The sequence below is a fragment of the Convolutriloba macropyga genome, chromosome 2, assembly GCF_964194025.1.
Source record: "Convolutriloba macropyga chromosome 2, txConMacr16.3, whole genome shotgun sequence".
Taxonomy (NCBI): domain Eukaryota; kingdom Metazoa; phylum Xenacoelomorpha; order Acoela; family Convolutidae; genus Convolutriloba; species Convolutriloba macropyga.
Genome location: NC_134469.1, coordinates 62,151,169 through 62,171,254, shown reverse-complemented (window position 1 = coordinate 62,171,254; position 20,086 = coordinate 62,151,169). Strand labels below are relative to the sequence as shown.

The 20,086-nt window shown below is 36.2% G+C and overlaps 1 protein-coding gene across 5 annotated transcripts in view; it reads left to right on the top strand.

The window, feature by feature from the left end:
- Nucleotides 1-107: 107 nt before the first annotated feature.
- The window catches only part of LOC142335396 (uncharacterized), a 36,500-nt gene continuing 16,521 nt past the window's right edge, over nucleotides 108-20,086 (top strand). The window contains exons 1-5 of one of the 5 annotated variants that reach the window (XM_075383864.1): nucleotides 108-218; nucleotides 4,624-4,851; nucleotides 7,160-7,324; nucleotides 13,096-13,357; nucleotides 15,290-15,494. In XM_075383864.1, coding sequence (XP_075239979.1) covers nucleotides 4,756-4,851; nucleotides 7,160-7,324; nucleotides 13,096-13,357; nucleotides 15,290-15,494 — 728 coding nt within the window. In that variant the 5' untranslated portion in view covers nucleotides 108-218; nucleotides 4,624-4,755. Of the gene's footprint in view, nucleotides 341-4,578; nucleotides 4,852-7,159; nucleotides 7,342-13,080; nucleotides 13,358-15,289; nucleotides 15,495-20,086 lie in introns of those variants that run through there. The other 4 variants (XM_075383863.1, XM_075383861.1, XM_075383862.1 and 1 more) reach the window with 4 other exon arrangements.

Genomic DNA, 20,086 nt, shown 5'->3' with positions numbered 1-20,086 from the left:
TGTGTGTGTATATGTAAAGACTGTCACTAACATGAAGATGCTGTATGGGCTATATTTTTATAAATGGGGACAATACAACCAAACTGTATTCGCTTCTCAGTTTTTGATGTTTCGAGTCCGTGCAAAATTAAATTGTGAAATTTATTAAGGAAGTCACCGCAAACAAAATTGAAACAAGCACAAGATTTTACTTTATTATCGAGGAACAAAGAAACAATGCAAGAGCATTTCAGATCTCTTCTCTATTTCGACCCCCGTCTTTTTTAGTATCTTTATTTTCAAATTACGTTGCCACTATCCCATCCAATCTGTACCAATACCCCCGCCAGTTAAGTTGGAGGTTAGAGTGAGTACCCCATTACCATCAATATATTGATCATATATAGTATTAGTATATATTACTGTAGTATCAGTAGAAGAAGAGCATGAGATTGAGGAGGTATTTCCCATGAATCGCCCCCTCTCCAATCAGGGTAAATATACCATAATGAGAGGCTATAGTTTCATAGGGGCTTTAATGGGAAAAATCCGACTGATGCGAGTCAGTTCTGTTTAACTTTTTGGATTTTAGACACCGCAACAACTTTACTTTTTTCTATTCTATTGTTTCCGAGCAAATTTACGTAATATGGTGTTAAACAATTGGACTGCTCTGTTTGAAAAATCTGGACGTGGTTTCTTGAGAAGAGTTTTGGGAATCAGTTGACTTTGTTATGTATAGTCTGACTGGATGTTTTGTAATCAAAGCCATTCTTTCCCATCATAGCCCCACCACCCCAATTATCTTTCACGAGACTGCTTGAAGTCACTGAGAACTTCTGGCATTTATCTAGAACCGCGTACCGGTTAGAAATATTAAGTCAGAATTTCGAAGTGTGTCATAACATTTCTTAAAACACAAAACGTGCACGTTTTAAAATGACAAAAAAATCATGGAATTCGAACTTCTGGCGAAGTTTTCAAGCACTTCTGGCGTCTTAACTTCTGGCAGTGCAGACTTTTGGCATTTTGAAATGGGCATATGGTTGTTGTAAGGTATATTAAAGGCACGGTAGATTCGAAGAGAGGACTATCTTAGCCCCACCCCTCCCCCCGCAATTGTTACAAACATGTTAAAAATTGTTACTAATTCAGTAATCGAAATTTCCATACTTTTAATTATATAGGAAAAATATCATCATTAGGTCAGACTTATTTTTTAGTGAACGTAAAGAGGCAAATATCCGGGCTATAAATTGATGCAGCTATTGAAACAAAAATAATGAGAATCTTGAAAGTTCTAATTGATTGTGTTTTGGGAACACCTAAGTTAAAATTAGAGTAATTAACCTCATATTCAACTTCTTCCAATTTTTCTTCGCTTTGACGATGTTCTAATTGGAAACTGAAAAAATCCGATTTCTTTAAATCAGACAGCTCGCTTCATTTTTCGAGTCTTTCTAGTTTTTCAGGCAAAACTTTCATCAAATACTAACACCTCAATGTAGAGGCTAACTCAAACTCCAAAAAAATGCGGATTTCTTTTCAAAAATCGTAAAAGCCATTCAAACTTGCTGTGAATACAAGAATAAATTATTCGATTGTCTCAGAAAAAGTTCCAATCACGTATCAAGTTAAATTATTTTTGGGGTCTTTTCAACAATAGACCCACGACCCAGCTTAATTATCAGATAAACTATAGACTTCCAACCATGATGAATATATATATATATATATATATATATATATATATATATATGCGTGTGTGTGTGTGTGTGTGTGTGTGTGTGTGTGTGTGTGTGTGTAAAAAGACTGTCACTACCATAAAGATGCTGTATAGGCCATATTTTTTTATATATGGGGACAAAACAATAAAACCATATTCGCTTCTCATTTTTGTAAGAGGTATAACAATTATATCAACTTTTTGTCCAGATATTTTGGTCATGAGCAGAAAAGATAACCGTTCTCCTTCAAAACATTAGGACAATACTAAAAAATTTTTGAGGACTTTGTGGTACTTGTATCAGAATTGGTCGTTAAATCTTCGGTAATATGTGTACCTGAAAGCTGGTTCGATTACAAATGCTACATAATCTGTTTGGAATCACGTTATCGGCAGTTAGTTACATGTAACAGATGAACAAGTGGGTAGCTCTTCCTGTTAAAAAAGTATAAAATGGCGGATAATAACTGACGTTGTTCAAATCTTTAGTATTTAACTGAAATCACGTATCAATCTGGCTGCTACATAAGATTACCGCGATTGAGTTGAATGATAAATTGAAGATTTTCAATTTGAAATGTTGTGACCTTTATATTGACAACAACAATTTTAACCGAGAACGTCCGAGGTATACGGACTTTATGAAGATGAATTTTTTGTGGAGGCTAAAATATTTTCTCACTAAACTTATTAATAAAAAAATCCGCCGTCAGGCGGGTAAATATTGAAGTTAGAAAAATAGTTTCCTCAAAAAATCTCCTTTATTAAAACTTCTTACATGACAGAAAAGACTGAAGTAAATTGAAATACACTTAGATCAGAGACACAATCATCAAAGCTAAAGCGAAAAAATAAACGTTGAATGTCAAAAGAAGTTGACTTCAAACTCTAGTCACAAAAAAGTACAAGATAGTCTTATTTGAACGGTGAATCAAAAGTTCTCTTCAATCTTTCATGATTTTTTTAGTTTGCGTTATCTTGAGGTCTAGTTGCAAATGTTGAAACAAAGACATGAAATCAAAAAAGAATTTTGAACTCATTTCTTTGTTCAGTTTTAAGCACTTTTGCAGAACGTCATTCAAAACTTTTTGGATCTTTTCTGTTTCGCCCCCCCCCCCCCCCTCAGCTTAGTAAGCATAAATTTTTTATGACCCCAGACGCACGTGCTATTTTCTTACATAGTAACGTGCTATATAACTCCATATAATTTGTAACTGGGGGTCGATAAAAGCACTGGGGGGCCGAAACAGAATAGATCCAACTTTTCTAATAAATAATAGATCTTTTCCGTTAGTGCCCACACCCCCTCCCCCCAGCTTACTGGGTGCATACTATTTGCAACCCCCCTTGACGCACGAGCCATATTTTTACATGATGTTTTAACATGTAATAACACGTGTTCTGTATGCGTGTGGGGAGCATAACGTACTGGTTGGCACAAACGGAAAAGATCCTAAATATTCACAAGATCAATTCTGCGTCAAAGAGTTCATTGTAAAACCTGTTTGTACATTGACTGTTCTTGTTTGTACTCACAACACTTCTCAATGATTATATGGTAAATTGCCTGTTCCCATTACGTCTGAAAGAAAAACAACAGTTGCTCCTCATTAAAGATGGATATTTCGCAGGCCTGGACCGCTATAGACATATCATTCTGATATCTCAAGTCAATATCATTTTTGAATTTTTTTTTGAAAATTTCACAGTATCTCAAAAACGACGCCAGAAGCAAAGTCTGGCAAAAAGTGCAATTTCTGCAGAAAAAAATCTCAGGTTCAAGCTTGAATAAAAAAAACACGTAAGAAAAAACCAGGAGGGTAAAAAAAATAGCAAAACCCATTTTTTGGTGCCGAAAAAACTTTGCAGAAATGCTGAAAAAACTTAATTACATAAAGCTGCTTAATTTGGTTTTTAATATGGTTCTTAATTTTGTTCTTAGTTTGGTTTTCAGTAAGCCAGCTAAGGAATTGATTGCGTTTAAAAAACCAAATAGGCATCAGAGTGTTAGAATAGGTAACCAACTGTGGTAATCCAATCCTATTCTGGTTTATATTTGACAAGGGTCTGATATGCGGCCTTTTTTGTTTCGATTCCAAAGAAATCATTTAAGTACTGATGTCCTTAGTTTGATGCTCTTCTTTGACGGTTGTTTTTTCAAGAAATAAACAAAAATGCACTGTTTCAAAATAATGGTGCTTATAATGTTTTTGATTGGTTTAGCAAAACCAAGCCTGTTATATGTCAGAAAAGCAGTGGAATTTGTGTTAAGCGACGACGTGCAGTAAAGTTTTACTGACGCCGTCATCTAAATCAAAAATTTTGATTATAATTATATGCGGATTAAAGGTGCCCTTTAATCCGCATATAATTATTATCAAAATTTTTGATTTAGATGACGGCTTTTTGGAAAACTTTACTGCACTTTGCTTAACACAAATTCAGTACCTACCATGAAGGAAAACAACAAAATTCTGTCCAAAAAATTGCATTTGAAAAAAATGGTTTTGGGGAAATAAATTTGAGGAGGAGAATTATTTATTGTTTACACAGGTTGAACTTGAGAAGCTGTAGAAATCAAAGCATCAGTTGACTAGCCTGTTTTGAAAGCCTATTGACGACCTGTCAGATTTGAGTTATGTGTTTGTATTTTCAGAATCTAACTGTAAATTATTTGTAGTTAGATTCTGAAAACCAAATCTTCTGATTCTTATTGGGCCTTGTTGGATTAACATAACGGGGTGCTGTAGTTTCTGGTATTTCCCATTGTACACCCCCTGCCCCTCCTCTCCCCCCCCCCACGAAATTAAAGCCCCTCTAGTCTGGGATGTTAGAATGAGGAAGACCTATAATTTGTGTTTGTGTCCACTCAGATGGGGCGGAGAACAGAACAGATCCAATTATTATGTTAAAAAAAGAAATATAGACGTAGCAACCAATACCCAATCCAGCCAACAACAATAAGCTCTTTGGAGTTACAAGCCGATAAAGCCAAGAAAAAGTCAAATTAGTGTTTGATTTGACGAGGAAACAATTTTTAGTGCACTACAATGAGCAGCAAGGAGACGAGGCAGAGAAACAAGACATACGTTGATCAAATGGAACACCAAGTTAACAAGTATATGAAAGAAAAGAAATACCAAAAAGTTCGTAGTTGCTTACAGCTGATATTTCTGTCATCCAACAATTAGAATGCTTCTAATGCACACTTTCTATTCTACTCTTTGGATATAATTAGGGTTTTCTATGTTTATATATGCATAAACAGATGCCTAGGAAAAATAAAACAACACACTAAATTTTTCTCGTGTGAATCACACAAAAAAATTGTGCATTGCCATATGATTTTTTGGGAAAAAGTGACAGACGAGAAAATGCCCAGTTACATGATAAATCGTTTATTTTTACACGTTTCTCTCGGCCTTAATCTCATGGTTTTTCCCGTGATGCTCGCAAAAAACCGTGTGATAAAACCCCAATGTTTCGAGAAAAAAATACGATTTTTCGCCTAAAAACCACACAAAAATCACGTAACATTAACATGATTTCTCATGTTTTTTAACAGCATTCTTTGTGTGTTTTCACATGAGAATTTTGTGTGTTTTAAGCGAAAAATCGTATTATTTACACAAAGTGGCCAAGAGAATCGTGTAAAATTTCACGCCTTAGAGCAAAGCAAATTTTTAGAGCAAAAGTAACGCTTCAAGGGCAAAACGGTTCGCTGTCTGCCGCATTGCTGCAATTCGAAATGTACAGTTTTCATGGACAACAAAAAACAGAAGTAACTCAGCTGAAAATTAAAATATAGTACAATAGCTCAGTAAAAACGTTACCGAAAGGTAACAGGCTATTTGCGCCGCCAACAGAAGAATTGTGGAAGTTCAACGATGAAATAACAGAATTTTTTGACATAAAATACACAAAATTCGAGTTTGGGCAGGCAATCTCTTAAGTTGTGGGGCACAATACAATTAGATGGGAAGAGACTGTTTAAACAAACTAAGACTCCTCAAAGAATGAAATTTGTGTGAAAACTGTACAAACAGTCTACTAGATACAAAAAAAAAACGTAGTGAATTGTTACCAGAGTTTCAATTTCAACTCAAATGTTGTAGTATTTGATGTCTGTGGCACTTTTTTAAAATTCTTCAGGAGAACGTAGCTTTTTGGTACAATGGTGTATGTTGTGAACTAGAAGCCACTTTGACGCTCTTTTCTTCATAGTATTGAGAGTTTGCAAAAAAAAGATTTTTTGGACAAGTGCAGACAAATTGATACATTGTTAATGATTACTAACTTCTAGTAATTTGCGTAACCATACCTGATAAATAAAGCGGTGAAAACTTCAAATTTAATTTAGACAAGTCATTTAGAGATTGCAATTTTTCGACATCAAACTTGTTAATGAACATTGCTAAGTCTCGACAACTAATGAATTAATTATGAGGTATTGAACTTCTCAAAAAATGGGTTTTATAACTCTACTAGAGAAACAACAGATAGTAAAATAGCTATTTTTGTATTTTTCTCCTAGAAACGTCCTTCAGCAATTCAATTAGATTTATTTGATATTTCTTCCATCAAGTTGTTCACTTGACACTAGACCAGTCAATTGCAATTTCAGCATAATTTGACAAAAGCAAAAACGAGAGTGGGCAAAATTTGGAGACAAAGTTTTGTTATAACATTTCAATTGCTAGAAATTAAAAATTTGTTGCCAAACATTTGCATTTAAAGCAGAGGACCTTTAAATGAAGTTCCAATTGAGCTGCTATAGGACATTGTTTTTGAAGTATAAACTATTTAGAAACCTCGAGAAACTGAAAACAATATAAAGTGAGTTTAGAAGCAGTCAAACATCAAAAACTGCATATTTTGTGTCTAAAGAATCCAGAACTTAGTTTTTACTGAAGTAGAATAAAAACATCATTGTTATCCTGTGTAGAGGTTGATTAAAAGCAAACGCCGACCAAACCAAATTTTTCATAGAAGGTGATTCTTTTAATCCATCAATATATAAGACAACTTCATATTAAACAACTTCTGGTGAAGTTTTTGATAAATTATTTTTCAATCGGTTCTATTCTGTCTCAATAAAACCCGAAACTTATTTAAAACATCAGTTCAGATCCCTGTAAGAAATTGGGTACCATTGATGCATTATTAACACTAACCAGAAACCATCAGAATAATTAAGCGAAGCCAAGAAGTTTGACACGATAATATTTATTAGTATTATTGGGGACCAGTATTTTGGGGACCAAATGTCAAATATAGGACATCAGAAGAGTTGTGTCTAATTCAAGTAAATCTTATCGACGAAATAGAAACAGGCCTAAATAGGCAAAAATCATGAAATACGCTGAAATTCGCGTAAATACGCTGAAATTCTCCGAGGTTAAAAAAATGCGCTGAAATTTCAGCGTATTTATAGATTAAACTTCGCCATTTCAGGTTTTGGCTGCTTGCGAGACAGGACTAATCAGAGTGAAGGGTTTTAGTGTACAGGACATGGATCCCGAGGAGAAAGTGAAAAGCATCATGCGACTGAACAGCATAGTTGCATCTGCTTATGAACAGTTGGGAGACTACAAACAGGCAACACATTTCACACAAAAGGCCCGTGCCCTTCCATGGTCTAGACCTCGACTTATGAGAAGACCTTGCCCAGTCTATAATTTTTGGGTTTGTCGCTTTATATCCCTTTCGAATAAATATCCCTAATCATATGTGATTTTTATGGAATCTTGACAATCATACTAAGATCATAAAAAACAAAACATTTATGATTCAAAAAACAATGGAATCATAAATGATCTTGTATGATAACCAAGAATGTTGATCCGGGTGGGGGGGGGGCTTCAATAAGCATGGGGGCATCATAATTTTTTGTTGAGAGACCATTGTTCAACTCATAAAAAGACTGTCTAAACTTAATTTAGGATACTGGACAGTGCGCAGTTGACATTAACCTCCCCTTTAGAACATTTAAAACCTTGATAAGTCGACGTCTGGGCCTGGTTTACATGCAAGCTCAATTCCATTAAAAAGCATGATTCTGAACAAAAATTTGAAGTTTAAAATTCAATGAATTTCGCAGCATGCTCTTCTAAAATGAGTAAGTAAACGCAGGTTCTTTTCCTTCCTAGTAAAGCCGAGCATACTGAGTTAACTTTGCTTACACTTTGTTCATTCTCCTCGAAAAGTATAGCAGGACAAAATATTATTATTAAACATAAATAAACATATATTATGTCTTTATTTGTTCATTGAAAAAAGTACCCAGGTTTAGGTGCGCGACCGTAGACTCCTCTGATCAGACCATTTGGGTCGCACACTGGTGGTGTGGTGCGATCCAAAATACATGGTCTGTGAATCGCTTGAGTCGCACGATGGTTTTGACAATGGTCGCACTACGGTCTGATCAGAGGGCAAAGTCTGGGAAATGGTCTGTACAAGGGTCGCGCTACGGTCTGATCTGAGGGCAAAACCTGGACATAAGTTGCCCCAACGAGAGAAATTCATGTACAACCATTAACAATAAAGTTTATTACAACAGCAGTTTCAAGAGATTGTGAGTTTGAGATTGAGTTTGGGAAGTTGACTCTAAACTGTACAACGTTATTGGGGTACGAAACCATTTTAAACACCGTGGATGGTTTTTACTGGTTTTTTCCTGATTGCTATAACTTGTCGTTGGGTACTTCTGGCTAGCCTCGTCTGCAGCTGTTATTGGACGTTGTTAGGCATGAAGGTAAAATTTGTCAGAGAGGGTGAAGAAAGAAAGAGTAGGTAAATAAAAGAGAAAGAAAAGAAATAAAAAGAAATTGAATTAAGCAAGAACTGGAAGAAGGGCTGAGCATCAATCAGCTGTGTCTGTTTACTCGAGACAGCTGCGGCGCATTGGGGGACTGAACTCCGGCTGTGTTTTCCACATCGTGTACTGATGTGTTGCGCCAATATACACACGTTTGTGTTAGAGAACTGCGTTAAAGGTACAATTGTCGTTCAATTTTTGTGGCTGATGAATATGTCTCGAGTTTTGAAATGAATTTGATATGCATAATTGAGATACTTCAAAATCATTGATTCTAAAGTTTGCCGGTTTTTGCTTGTCTCGTATCTTATACAAATGCTTGGTTTTCACGCTTGAGGAGAATATCAAAATGTCTGCACGCATAACTCCCGAGAGTCCTCCTCCAGAGAAGAAGTTTTCTCACGGTATGATTCGGGTGATTCCTCTCGATAGCTTCGGCGATGGAGCCAGGGATCCCAGGAAGATTGCCCGAAAGAAGCTTCCTCTGTTTGAGGGTGTGTTACCTGATGGACTGTCGGAGGCTTATAGAGTTGCCCCAAACTCTGACCACAGATCATTAACTAACAATATTTATATTTGACTGCAATTTTCTATCACTGTTTTTGATGACTCAAAAGAAACGTTGCAAGCACTTCGAAGTGACTTTCTGTTTATTTTTTTATCAATTAGTTTTGTCTAATACTTAACAAGAGATACTAATTTACTAAATTTAAAGGTTTGAATTGATTAATTTAAACAAATAACAACAGATTATAACAATTTTACAGAAATGGTCTGATCAGAGATAGCGTTGGTCGCACTAAAGTCGCACAAAAATTTGGGTCGCACCAGAGTCGCACGAAATATTTGGGTCGCACGATAGTCTGATCAGAGGTCTTTTGGGTCACACTATGGTTGCACAATTTCTTGAGTCGCACTACGGTCTTGATCAGAGGGCTTTGGGTCGCACGATGATCTGATAAGAGGGCAAAGTCTGGGAAATGGTCTGATCAGAGCAGTCTAGGGTTGCGCATCTAAACCTGGGTAGGTATGATGTGATTTATAGACATCCGGCATCTTCTAGAAAGCCTCTATTTTTAATCTCTTCCTGATGCAACCACATCTTCATTTGGATACCAAATTATAATGATTTGTGAATGTTTTCAACTCTCATTTTTGAAGTCAACTATTTGAATGATTTAGTTTCTGATTCAGGGCAACTACAGCATGACAAAGACACTAATAATTACATCTCAGGGGCAAAACTATCTCACGTGCACAATAAAACTTTAAATCAAATAATAATGTTGAAAAAATTTTTTTGCTAAAAACATGAAAAAGAAACATTTTCGCATATAAAAACAAAACAGTCTTGTAAATTTTGAAGAATAAAAATCGAGTAGTTTTTTTTTAAAGAAAAGCAATTTGCTTCCAATCTTTACTCCAGACTTCATTTCTGGGGAAACAAGATCACTCTTACAAAAAATCGTTTTTAAGCTCAAAAGATCATATCGATACAACATGAGAACAACAATGACTTTTTCCCTGTTTGAAACCACTATTTTGAGAACCAAAAAAATTTTCAGCCGATTTTGTTTTACGTATGATTGTGCTGTTTGTTTTACGGCAATCCAACCAAGCGATAAAAGTTCCATGACTAATGATTGTTTTCGGACTTTTCACAACCGTATTCGTGGTGTTATAGAAACCACGCCTCGAAAAATGTTTTAATGATTTTTGCATAAATTTAAATTTTGAGTCAATTTTCACTGTCAAACATTATTTGAAACCTTAAAAGAAATTACCCACTTTTTTTGTACCGGTTTTCCTTTTTTCTACAAACAAAGTTTCAGAAATGAGTTTTGTACTGAAAATTGTTGACTACTTGAGTTGACAATTCTTTACAGAGCAGTTTGGTTGATTGTGAAGTTCTCTTGAAGAGAAACGATTTCAAATCCAAATTTAAAAAATTTATATCCTACGGTGAGTCAATATTCCACAAATGCGTTTTTTGCTTTCTATATTAATTTCGCACAAAAAAAATATTTCATATCATTTTGAGCAACAAAAGTATCAGGATTGGTAGGTGAACTGATCATCACCAATCAGAAGACTGATTCAATTGGATCAGATTTTGTGATCAATTGCACGATTAAATTTTGACATTTCTTACATTTACATATATATTGAAGAAAATCATCATTGATGCAAAGATAATATTCGGAATGATCTGTTTGTCGTTGTCGCATTTTTCCTTGATGAGTTCTATGAACTTTGGTCATGACCACAGGCCATATTGTGAGGGATTTCTTGAGCGGAACACAACGAAATATACCGCAATTTCAGAGTGTGAAAGTTGTTTTTTGTTTGAACTTTTCTCTGCTGCTTCAGGGCACTGTTCTAAATTAGAAAATTTTATTTTTATAATGATGTTGTGGAAATGTCGGTGAATATGCAGATAAGTTCTGATATCGAAGGGCGCCACGACTTTGACTTGAACAGATTGCAAAAGGAGCAGACTCGATCATTTTCTTTGTCTCTGTCAAAATATAGTCTATCCGAAAAATGCTCTTCGAATGTGTATTTCATATCAAATTTGAACTCAAATAGCGCTAACGCCAGTCTCTAGATTCTTACTGATGCCAATGTGAGCATTTTTCTCCGGGTGTGAAAAAGCGTTCCAGAGATTTTTGTCAATCAGTAGAGTGAATCTTCTTCCAAAAAATTCATTATTATGAACAATGACAATTACAAGTTTCCACCGTTGAAAATTGCTGTAGTTTTCTTGAGATTGCGAGGAAACTCTGCCAATTTAAAAAACAAGAGGTGCTTCTTGTGAGAAGACCATGCATACTGCTTTCTCCGAGTGTTTTGTTGTCGGAGTTGCTTCTTTTGTAAAACAGTAAGGCTGAAATGGTTTAGCAAATTATATTCAGTTGCAAAGTTTTACAAAAGATATTGTTGTTCTTGTACCCATCTAAAATTGTTTTTTTTTCGACTCCCTGCAATGGCAAAGTCTTTGAAGAAAAGCGCATCATCCATGCAAAAATAATTACTAAGAAGACAAAAGACTCAAGTCCTTTCACATCTTATGGAGGTTAAAGAATTTTGAGTTTCTAAAAATGTTTAAGTTGGGAAGCTAATTCTGTCTAAAAGACATGAAAACAAAGACAACTAACGCTTTAAACAGATTTTTTCATGAGATTTTTCTTAAAAAACCGTTTTTCACGCGCTGTCGATATTTCAGAGCAAACATTATTTTCTTGCAGTGCTCCTAATTTGTTACATAAAACAAGATAACATTTTAAAAATAATTTGCGCAAATTTCTCCCTTGTATCCACCTCAAGCTCAAATTGGTTTCTGTGTTATATATATTTGACAAATTGTTTTTGCCATAGGAGCATCTCGTAGATTAAAGGAAGTTTGTTCTTCATATGTTAGATTGAGTGGTCCTCGTCCATATCTTTGCCACAAATGAGAATACCTCAGTGCGCGCATATTCTTAGGGTTTCAATTTTCCCACTTAAACACTAGTGAAGATTCATTTTGACCCCACCATGCTTCCCCGTCTCTAGGATGCCCTGTCGCATACAAGTCTGTGTATTATAAGTGAAGAGGTATCTTTCTTGTCCTGCAGATTATTGGCTGTGTTACCATAATTAGCCTCACTTTGTAATCTTTGACGGTGGGCTGTATTCCAACACCTAGTGTGTTGACGTCCTCTTGGGCAATGTCCACTCCCTAAGCAGTTCACATCGTTTTCTGCTTTGCAACAATGCTAGTTGTTCATGCCTACACCTACTTCAGTTCAATTATTCAAGAGCCTTTTTGATCCCAGAAAAGTCAGAGAAAGATTTTGCAGGCAGCGAAACATGTACATTATCCAAATAAGTGAGATCTAGCAAACTTAGTACAAATTTATGATAAAATCAGTGTGCTATCAACACCTGTATCAAGTTGCGTTGATATTTGGCGCTCCTTCCCTGCAAATAAAAATGTTCATTGTGACCGAAAAATTGACGGGTATTTCATGTCTGTGACGGTATAAAAAACTTACGGATGCGTCAGGATTATTTGATATGGGTTAATTTACCATCAAGATTTTAACAAGGTTTCCCTTTGCCTCATACTGCAGGTAATCTTGCAGTTCTTACCATATAACACACTGTTCTCCCTAATTGACATATCGGCGGGTTGGTTCATGCGGGATCAGTTGGTTGGTTTATGACCAACACTAATGGTGATTTTTGGTCGAATTTAGGACACAAATTTGTGGTTTATGTACACTGTTAAACTTGTGATATGAACATTTTCGAGGCACTGATTAAGTTCAAATTGGAAGCCATTATTCAACATCATTTCACCAACAAGAAAATTTTGTATATATATGGCACTTCTAACTATAAGAAGTTCTGAACTTCTCGATATATCAGAGTCGTTTTTTAAATGCTCATATGACTGCAAAAAAGAACACCTCTCGTGAGATGAAGAGAAAATTTTGCTGAAGCGAAAAAAACAATGAGGTTTTTTGCATTAAAGAGAAATGCTTTATAATTAAAAACAACCAATGGTTTTGAGGCCAAAGCTTCCAAGGTTCTCAAAATGTCAACGAAGCATGACTATACAGACGAGCGGATAGTTGCCTTGGACCACCTAATTCGACTCAGCAAAATTGACAACAATTTGGACAGAGTATTTGAACTAATGGAGCAGAAATTGGGGCTGCTCAGTGGAAATCCAAGTGGTATGTTAACTGCTAGATTGGAGATATCAAAGATGTATTACAAACACAACTTCACGCAAAAGGCGCTATTCTATGCAGAGGTTGCCTCCAAACAGGCTCTAAAGATGAAAGGTTTTTAAGTTTCTTTTCTTCAAAATAGAGTTTTTACAGTAAAGTAATTAGCTCTATAATACCAATGAGTTTGATCAGTTGATTAGTACAGTCAATAAACTGAGGTGACCCCAAAGTGAACGCATCATTAGGAGCGTCTACCGGTACCGAAAAAAACTACTTAAAAAGAAAGCGGCTGGCGTTTTCCACTGCCGACTTACTTTCAATGAGGAATGCTCTTAAACTTTGTGAAAGTGATCTCCACAAAGCAATTAAAAACCTTAAAATGAAAAAGAGAATCGAATAAACGTGAAAAGTAATTACGTTCGGCTGTAAGGGCATTTCACATAATTTCAATTTAATTTGAAGGGAAGCCAATATAAAACAATTAAACTAAGCCTAACAAATATTTATTGCAACTAATTATCGCAAAAAATATATATTCTACATTAAATTTAGTACTTAATTTATTAACAAAAAGGGAAATGTTTTCCGCAATCACAACGTGACTTTCAAACTCGAAATTCATCTAATATTTTAACTGCCCGCAATTAAGGGGCTGATTGATCAGCTTCGCGAACAAGAAAAGTAAGAACAACAAAAAATCTTTCTCATTAAATGCCGATGTTTTGATGTGTTGTGGACTATGCTTCCCTTATTATTCAACTATATAATTATATTTAATTCTAATATGTGAAATCTTGTATCATTTCGAGCCAATTCAATTAAAAGCGAATTCAACGCCTTTCAAAAACGGTTTTGGCTTCCAGGGTTCTGCTGTTTTCATATTCTGTTTTCTAAATAGGCGGCAGATATGACTGAGACACTTTCATCAACATTGAAAACAAAAATGAGGGGTTAATTTACAATTATTCTGCAGCTTGATTTTGTTCTCTTTAGTTTATTCCCGACATTTTTATTTAAAGCTTTCATGTTTTGCGTATTATGCTTCCTTTGTTTGGTCAATTATATGGTGCTGCTTTGTGAAGTGATGCTTAGTATTGTTTTGGGGGTAATTATGGTCTATTCACTGGAAACCGACTGCGGGTTCTTTTAAAAGTGGTTATTGCTTTCAGTTTCAGCTTCCAGTATAAAAGTGAAAAACGCTGACTGGACGTTCCATATAGGGCACCGCGTTTTACTCCGCAAAGTTTGAAAGCACGTTTCACACGCACTATGTATTAACATAGAAAAAATAGACTCTGGTAATAAACTCTAGCAAATTTTCTCAAAAATTTGGTACCGGCAGACGTCCGAATTGTTGTCAAACAGTTGTTTTCTGACCCGAATGATCATTTTTTAATTGACTATCTTTCGAACGCACAATCTGACCGTTTTCGAAACAGTATGCTTAGGTAAACGTCTTCCTTCTCCGTTAAGAAGGGAGAGTAGTTTTTGTGCAGTATTTTTGAAGAAATAAATTTTGGCACTGCTGCATAGGTGAAAACGTTTCTAAAACGGACTTATTTGAATATTTTATCAATCTATTACATTAAAAAAACCAAAATACCGAGAACGTCGCTCACTTTTTTCATCTTTTTCATTTTTTTCCTCTTCAAAACATTTCAAAATTCTTTGAAGTCTTTATCCTCGGTGTATCGTATAATCCTTGACAAGAAAAAATAGACAAAATAGAACATAGCCAACTATCCCTTAGAGGCGCAGATGAGGGTTTTTGTGCCTGTTCCATTTCTCCCCGATCGATTATGACCATCTATAAATGATTAGTCTAGATAAAATTCTGACTGATTAAAATGCGTTCATTTGTGTTATCTAGCCTAACAACAAACAAATAGGGGATGCTAAAGAGGAAATGAATTTTTTTTGGGAAAATTGGACGAAAATTTGGTAAATGAGCTCACACTTGATCTACTAAATCATTATACAGAAAAAAATGCTAGTTGTGCTATACAGTCAACAACAAACATTTCTGCTTAAATCATTGAAAGGAAGCTATAACTGTGAAAGACAGTACTCTCCACTGTGAGTGTTTGTTGTGGTCGGCAGAGATGTTGATAAAAGAGGAGCGTAAAATTGAAGCCAAGGCAAAACTCAAACAAATTCTACAGAAAGCTACAGTCGGATCCAAACTGGAGAGGAAGGCGCAACAAATGATGAAGATTTTGGATGATGGTCACCACAGTGACAGTACAACTAGGCACTCCAAACAACAGATTCACTTTATTCTTACAAGCTCAAGCTCAGAATAGGTACCGAGCTTGCATTAAAAAGTGAAATGAGCCGACTAACGGATACAATCAGAAAGTTGGTGAGCTAACATTGATATGCATGCATAAGCGTATCCACGGAGTTCGAAATTTGTAGAAAAGTCACAGCGATAAAGTAACATATTTGACTAATTCGACCACGGATATAAATACGTGGCATAGGTAAATGTGAACCTTTTTTAAGCCCAAATTATGCTGAAATTGTTGTGAACAATTATTTCACGGCGGAAAAAGTCGCATTTGAAGTTGGAGCCAAGTGTGGTGGTTTTCTCAAGATCTTGAGCAGTTTTTGCTTTTCATTTGACAAATTGGTTTCTTTAAAACTTTTGTCATATTTTGAATATTTATTTCTGTTTCTATGCATTCTTACGCGGTACATGGACCAGGAAGCACAACAACAAAAATTTACAGAGAAAGTTTTTTTTTCATTTTTGTCTTATTAATTATTTTTTAGTTTGATTGGGGATTCTTCTGTGGCGCAAAAAGTTTTCAATTTGCTTTCAAAGAATTTCCTGTTAGCCTCTGTTCATCTTTCAGGGTAACTCTTAGGTTTTTATAATATTGAAAATCTGTAGCATTTCGCAGGGAGAAAAAACATTATATTAACATTGCGCATTTTGTTTAATAAATTGCAAACGGTTGTCATTTCTCTTAAACTTACATTTGAAGAAGTCAAAATTTATTATTTCAAACATAAGAAGATCTGACAAGTTCAAACGCAGGTTTTTGTCAAGATTATTTCAAATTACTTAACATTTGAAGCAGAGGGACTTCTGTTGCCGCTGCTAGAAGAAACAACGCAAAAATGGTTCGAAAAATCCTTATCCTGGAATAATCACAAAAGTATTTTCATTTCAGCAAAAACAATCAATTTCTAATTTTTAATTTTTATTATCCAGCTTTGAGAAAAAGTCTAAATGTTTAATATGGTTCTGACAATCATTACATTTTCTGTGAAAATGGCAAAATTTGTTTTGTAAGAAAAAGTTTGTTTAAGCGTTGAGGAACTGAAGAAAGAAAACACTGCCATCTTGGGAAAGAAAATTGTATAAGGACCTCTCTTCTTTGGAAGCATTACATTTAATTTATCAATTGGTTGCTGTTGGAGAAGGACAAAACACTCCAAAGAAAAATTTTCAAGAAACTGCCAAACTGTTTTTGTCAACAGTACAAAAAGATACGCTCGTAATAAAAAGAAGTCAGCCAACAAAAAATTAACGTAAAACCAAATTAAAGAAAATTAAATTAAAATAATGAAAATTACTGTATATTATATTACTGTATATCAAATTACAAGTGCAATACAAAAAGTCAACTATACAAAAACGAGGGAAAAAAACGAGTTCAAACAAATTTTCTGCAATTTTTCCCTATTTGTTTTACAATCATAATAAAAAAACTTTCGGCAAAAAAGACACCCTGAAACTTTACACATGGTGTTATACATTTTCTATACTGATGATCAACGACAATACACTTTTCTATTAGGCAAAATGAATTAAAAAGCGGAGATTTGGTGAGGAAATATTTAGTATTACCAATATTTATTACAATGACGAACTGATTAAAAGGTAATCCAATTGTTTTTCGAAGTTGCCAGTAACAGGTTATAAGGAAGGTTTAAATATCAGAAAATGTTTTCAGAGTTCTGAGGCGAGAAAAATATTATTTGAAATTTTCTGATTTTGAGTCAATTTATCTAGAGTTTAGCTGGCAGATTGCCAAATGAAACCACTATGAAATATAGGAATTTGCAGAATAAAGTATCAAGCAGTTGAGAACGAGAAAATTAAAGGTATGGGGTAATTAGTGCATTGTCAATTTTGGCAGAACTAACCCATAGTTTTGACAAAAATGACTCTAAAATGAAACAAAAAGTTAGCATGATCATACAGTCCCGCCTCGATGATCATACAATTTTGAGCCTGAATAGCTGCTCCGCAAAAATGAAACGCAAAAATATAGCAATTGCAATACTCGCGTAAGGGCTTTTTTAAATTTCTGCGAAAAACGCTTTGAACACTCACAGATCTGCACGTAAAAACTACTGAGACAGAACAGATTAGGGCTCGTTTTACATTCTTGAGGTATAAAGAGTTAGGGCCCCTTATTTCTGCGCGCGAAGTAGGCTTACGGGCTTACGTATATCTCTCAGACTAACCGATTCTGTAAAACACTGAAGATAGACTTCAATTATTACGGTGGTCAAGCAGAGTAATACCGGATTCAGAGGTATGAACATCGTGCAACTACTCTAGTAGACTAACTACAGTTAGTGAAGTTAGTCCTATCGACAACAAATTAGTGTCTTCTCAGTCTCTGATTGGCTGGAAGTGTAAATCCAGTTTCCTACAGCTACATCCATCCGGGGTTAAGAGCTTTGATCCGCATTTGTGAGTTGTAGATGAAATACGCTGGATGTGCCATCCTCGTTGTATGTTCGAGTTAGTGACTTGTGTCGTCGTCTGAAGTCCCTGTCAGAGAATTATTCACTATTGTCGTCTGTGCATAGTCTTCATCTTTTTCAAGTGTGAAACCGGTAAGGGTGCCAGTCACAAGTTGTGCTGGCCAGAAACGTCAGTCCTGTTAGAATACCCAATTGTCTCTCACTGTCCTGTTGTGAGGATGTGTTCCCAGTTGGAGGATCGCTTCTAGTCTGTAATCTCTGTCGGTTTGTACAAGGAGATTTCTGTTTATCACCATATGGTACAAGGATATTTCTGTTTATCACCATCTGTTTCGATCACATTTATCAGCTTACCTTTTTGCCAAAACGCATCATTTAGCTACTGTGTGAGCTCCTTAGTTCCCTAAACTTTTGGTAGGGTTCAAAGCTGCAGAGTAAACTCCAACCGGAGAGACGAAGGAAAGAACTGATCCTAATCTTCAATTGTGGAAAATTAGAGAGGAATATAGAGAAAATATAAAAGAAATTTAAAAAGTTCATATAGAAATTATAGCAAAAACAGAAAAAATTTTGTGTTGTGAAGAGTTGTGAAGCTTCAAGTTTTTGCAGGGACAGTGACCCTTATTCGTGGGATTGCACCCAATAAACGATATTAAATTTCAAATTAGGGGCCCGTTTGTCATGTTCCCTGGAAAATTGCACGAATTCCTTGTCCCGGGCAAGGCAGGCGGCGAGAGCCCGAGGGTACAAATCTGTGTTGCAGTGTGGCTGCATCGCCAACAGATGGTTCAAAAATTGTGTTTTCTCCAGTTGTTTTCGCCAACTTATCTGCAATCCAGTCCCTGTACAGGAGGTTGAATTTTTGTCCGTGCATAAACTTTGTGGCTCCTCCCTCAACACCCTGGAGATATTCAATGGGGAAGAGGACTGGCCTCTGAGTCTTGGTATAAAGTGACGCGAAAAAGAAATAGTTTTTGATGGGGTCGAAGTTGCGTAGGGTTCCCTCACAGTAGTTTGGACTAATAATAAAACTATAGTTAATAATAGATAGTAAGGTGATGTCAGTTTCGTGTTTGCGTACTGCTACCGTGATTTTATGTGTACTAAGGGGTTCGTCCTATGAAAGTGGTGTTACACAGAGTTATTGTGGATTGCCTGCAGCAAGTCTGGTTGACATTAGGAGTTTGATTACTCACATTTATTTGTGTTGAACGCAAAAAATCAAACTGGAGGTAGAAAGGGTTGTATTTCTGATAAAAACGGTAAGGGTAAGGAGCAACGTCTCTGGTGAACATTGTGTTCAAGTGGTCGTTCTGCGAATCAGCCAGAGCAAACAAATATTTGGACGTGTGCCAAAAGCTTTCTGTGGAGCGGGGGGTTGATTGGAAAATGGGCACACTCTAGAGAGAGGGCCTTGTCTCGTCCCTCTTTCAGATATTCGTTCTTCAATTGTCCGAGAGAGCACAAGCTGCTCGTCGGTTTCAATGTGTGATGCGGGGGTGTTAAAACACAATACTACCGTGTTAGAACAAGACTACCGTGCTCTGTGAGGACTTGTGAATTGATGGATCTTGAAGTTTGGGCCGAGTGCTCGACGGAAAGTGCTTTGTGTAGGAGCGAAGCGGTTCGCTCGCTGTTTCGACAATGAGGGCTGTGGGCCTCGCGGCGGACTAGCTGTGAATCGAGCAGGCGACTGTGAGGCCTGCATCGGTGAAGCTCGTACCGGATAGTTCATGAGAAGAAGGCCGAGGACGTCTTTGTTGTGAAGGGTCTGTACAGGGGTAGTTATCGGTCGAAGTTGGTCGATCGTATGGAGGAGGCAGAGAAAAAAATGGTTGAGGTCGAGCCGGAGGGAACTTCAAATCTCGAGTGATAGGTGCCTGTGGGCAGTGATGCTTGTGTGGGCATCACAGGTGGAAGCTAGGTGAGGGGTCGTCAACAGGGATGAAGTGCACGTATCCTTCCAGAGTAGGTCCAGTTCAGGACAACCGTCTCTGGTGTAGAGCAGCCCGAAGTTCAGTTGCAACCTCGTCGGCCCAAAAGGAGCTGTGTGGTGGTTGTTGCGATGGCTGTAGCAACAATTTTTGAAGCGATAATGGTGGCGGTGGCACCGGT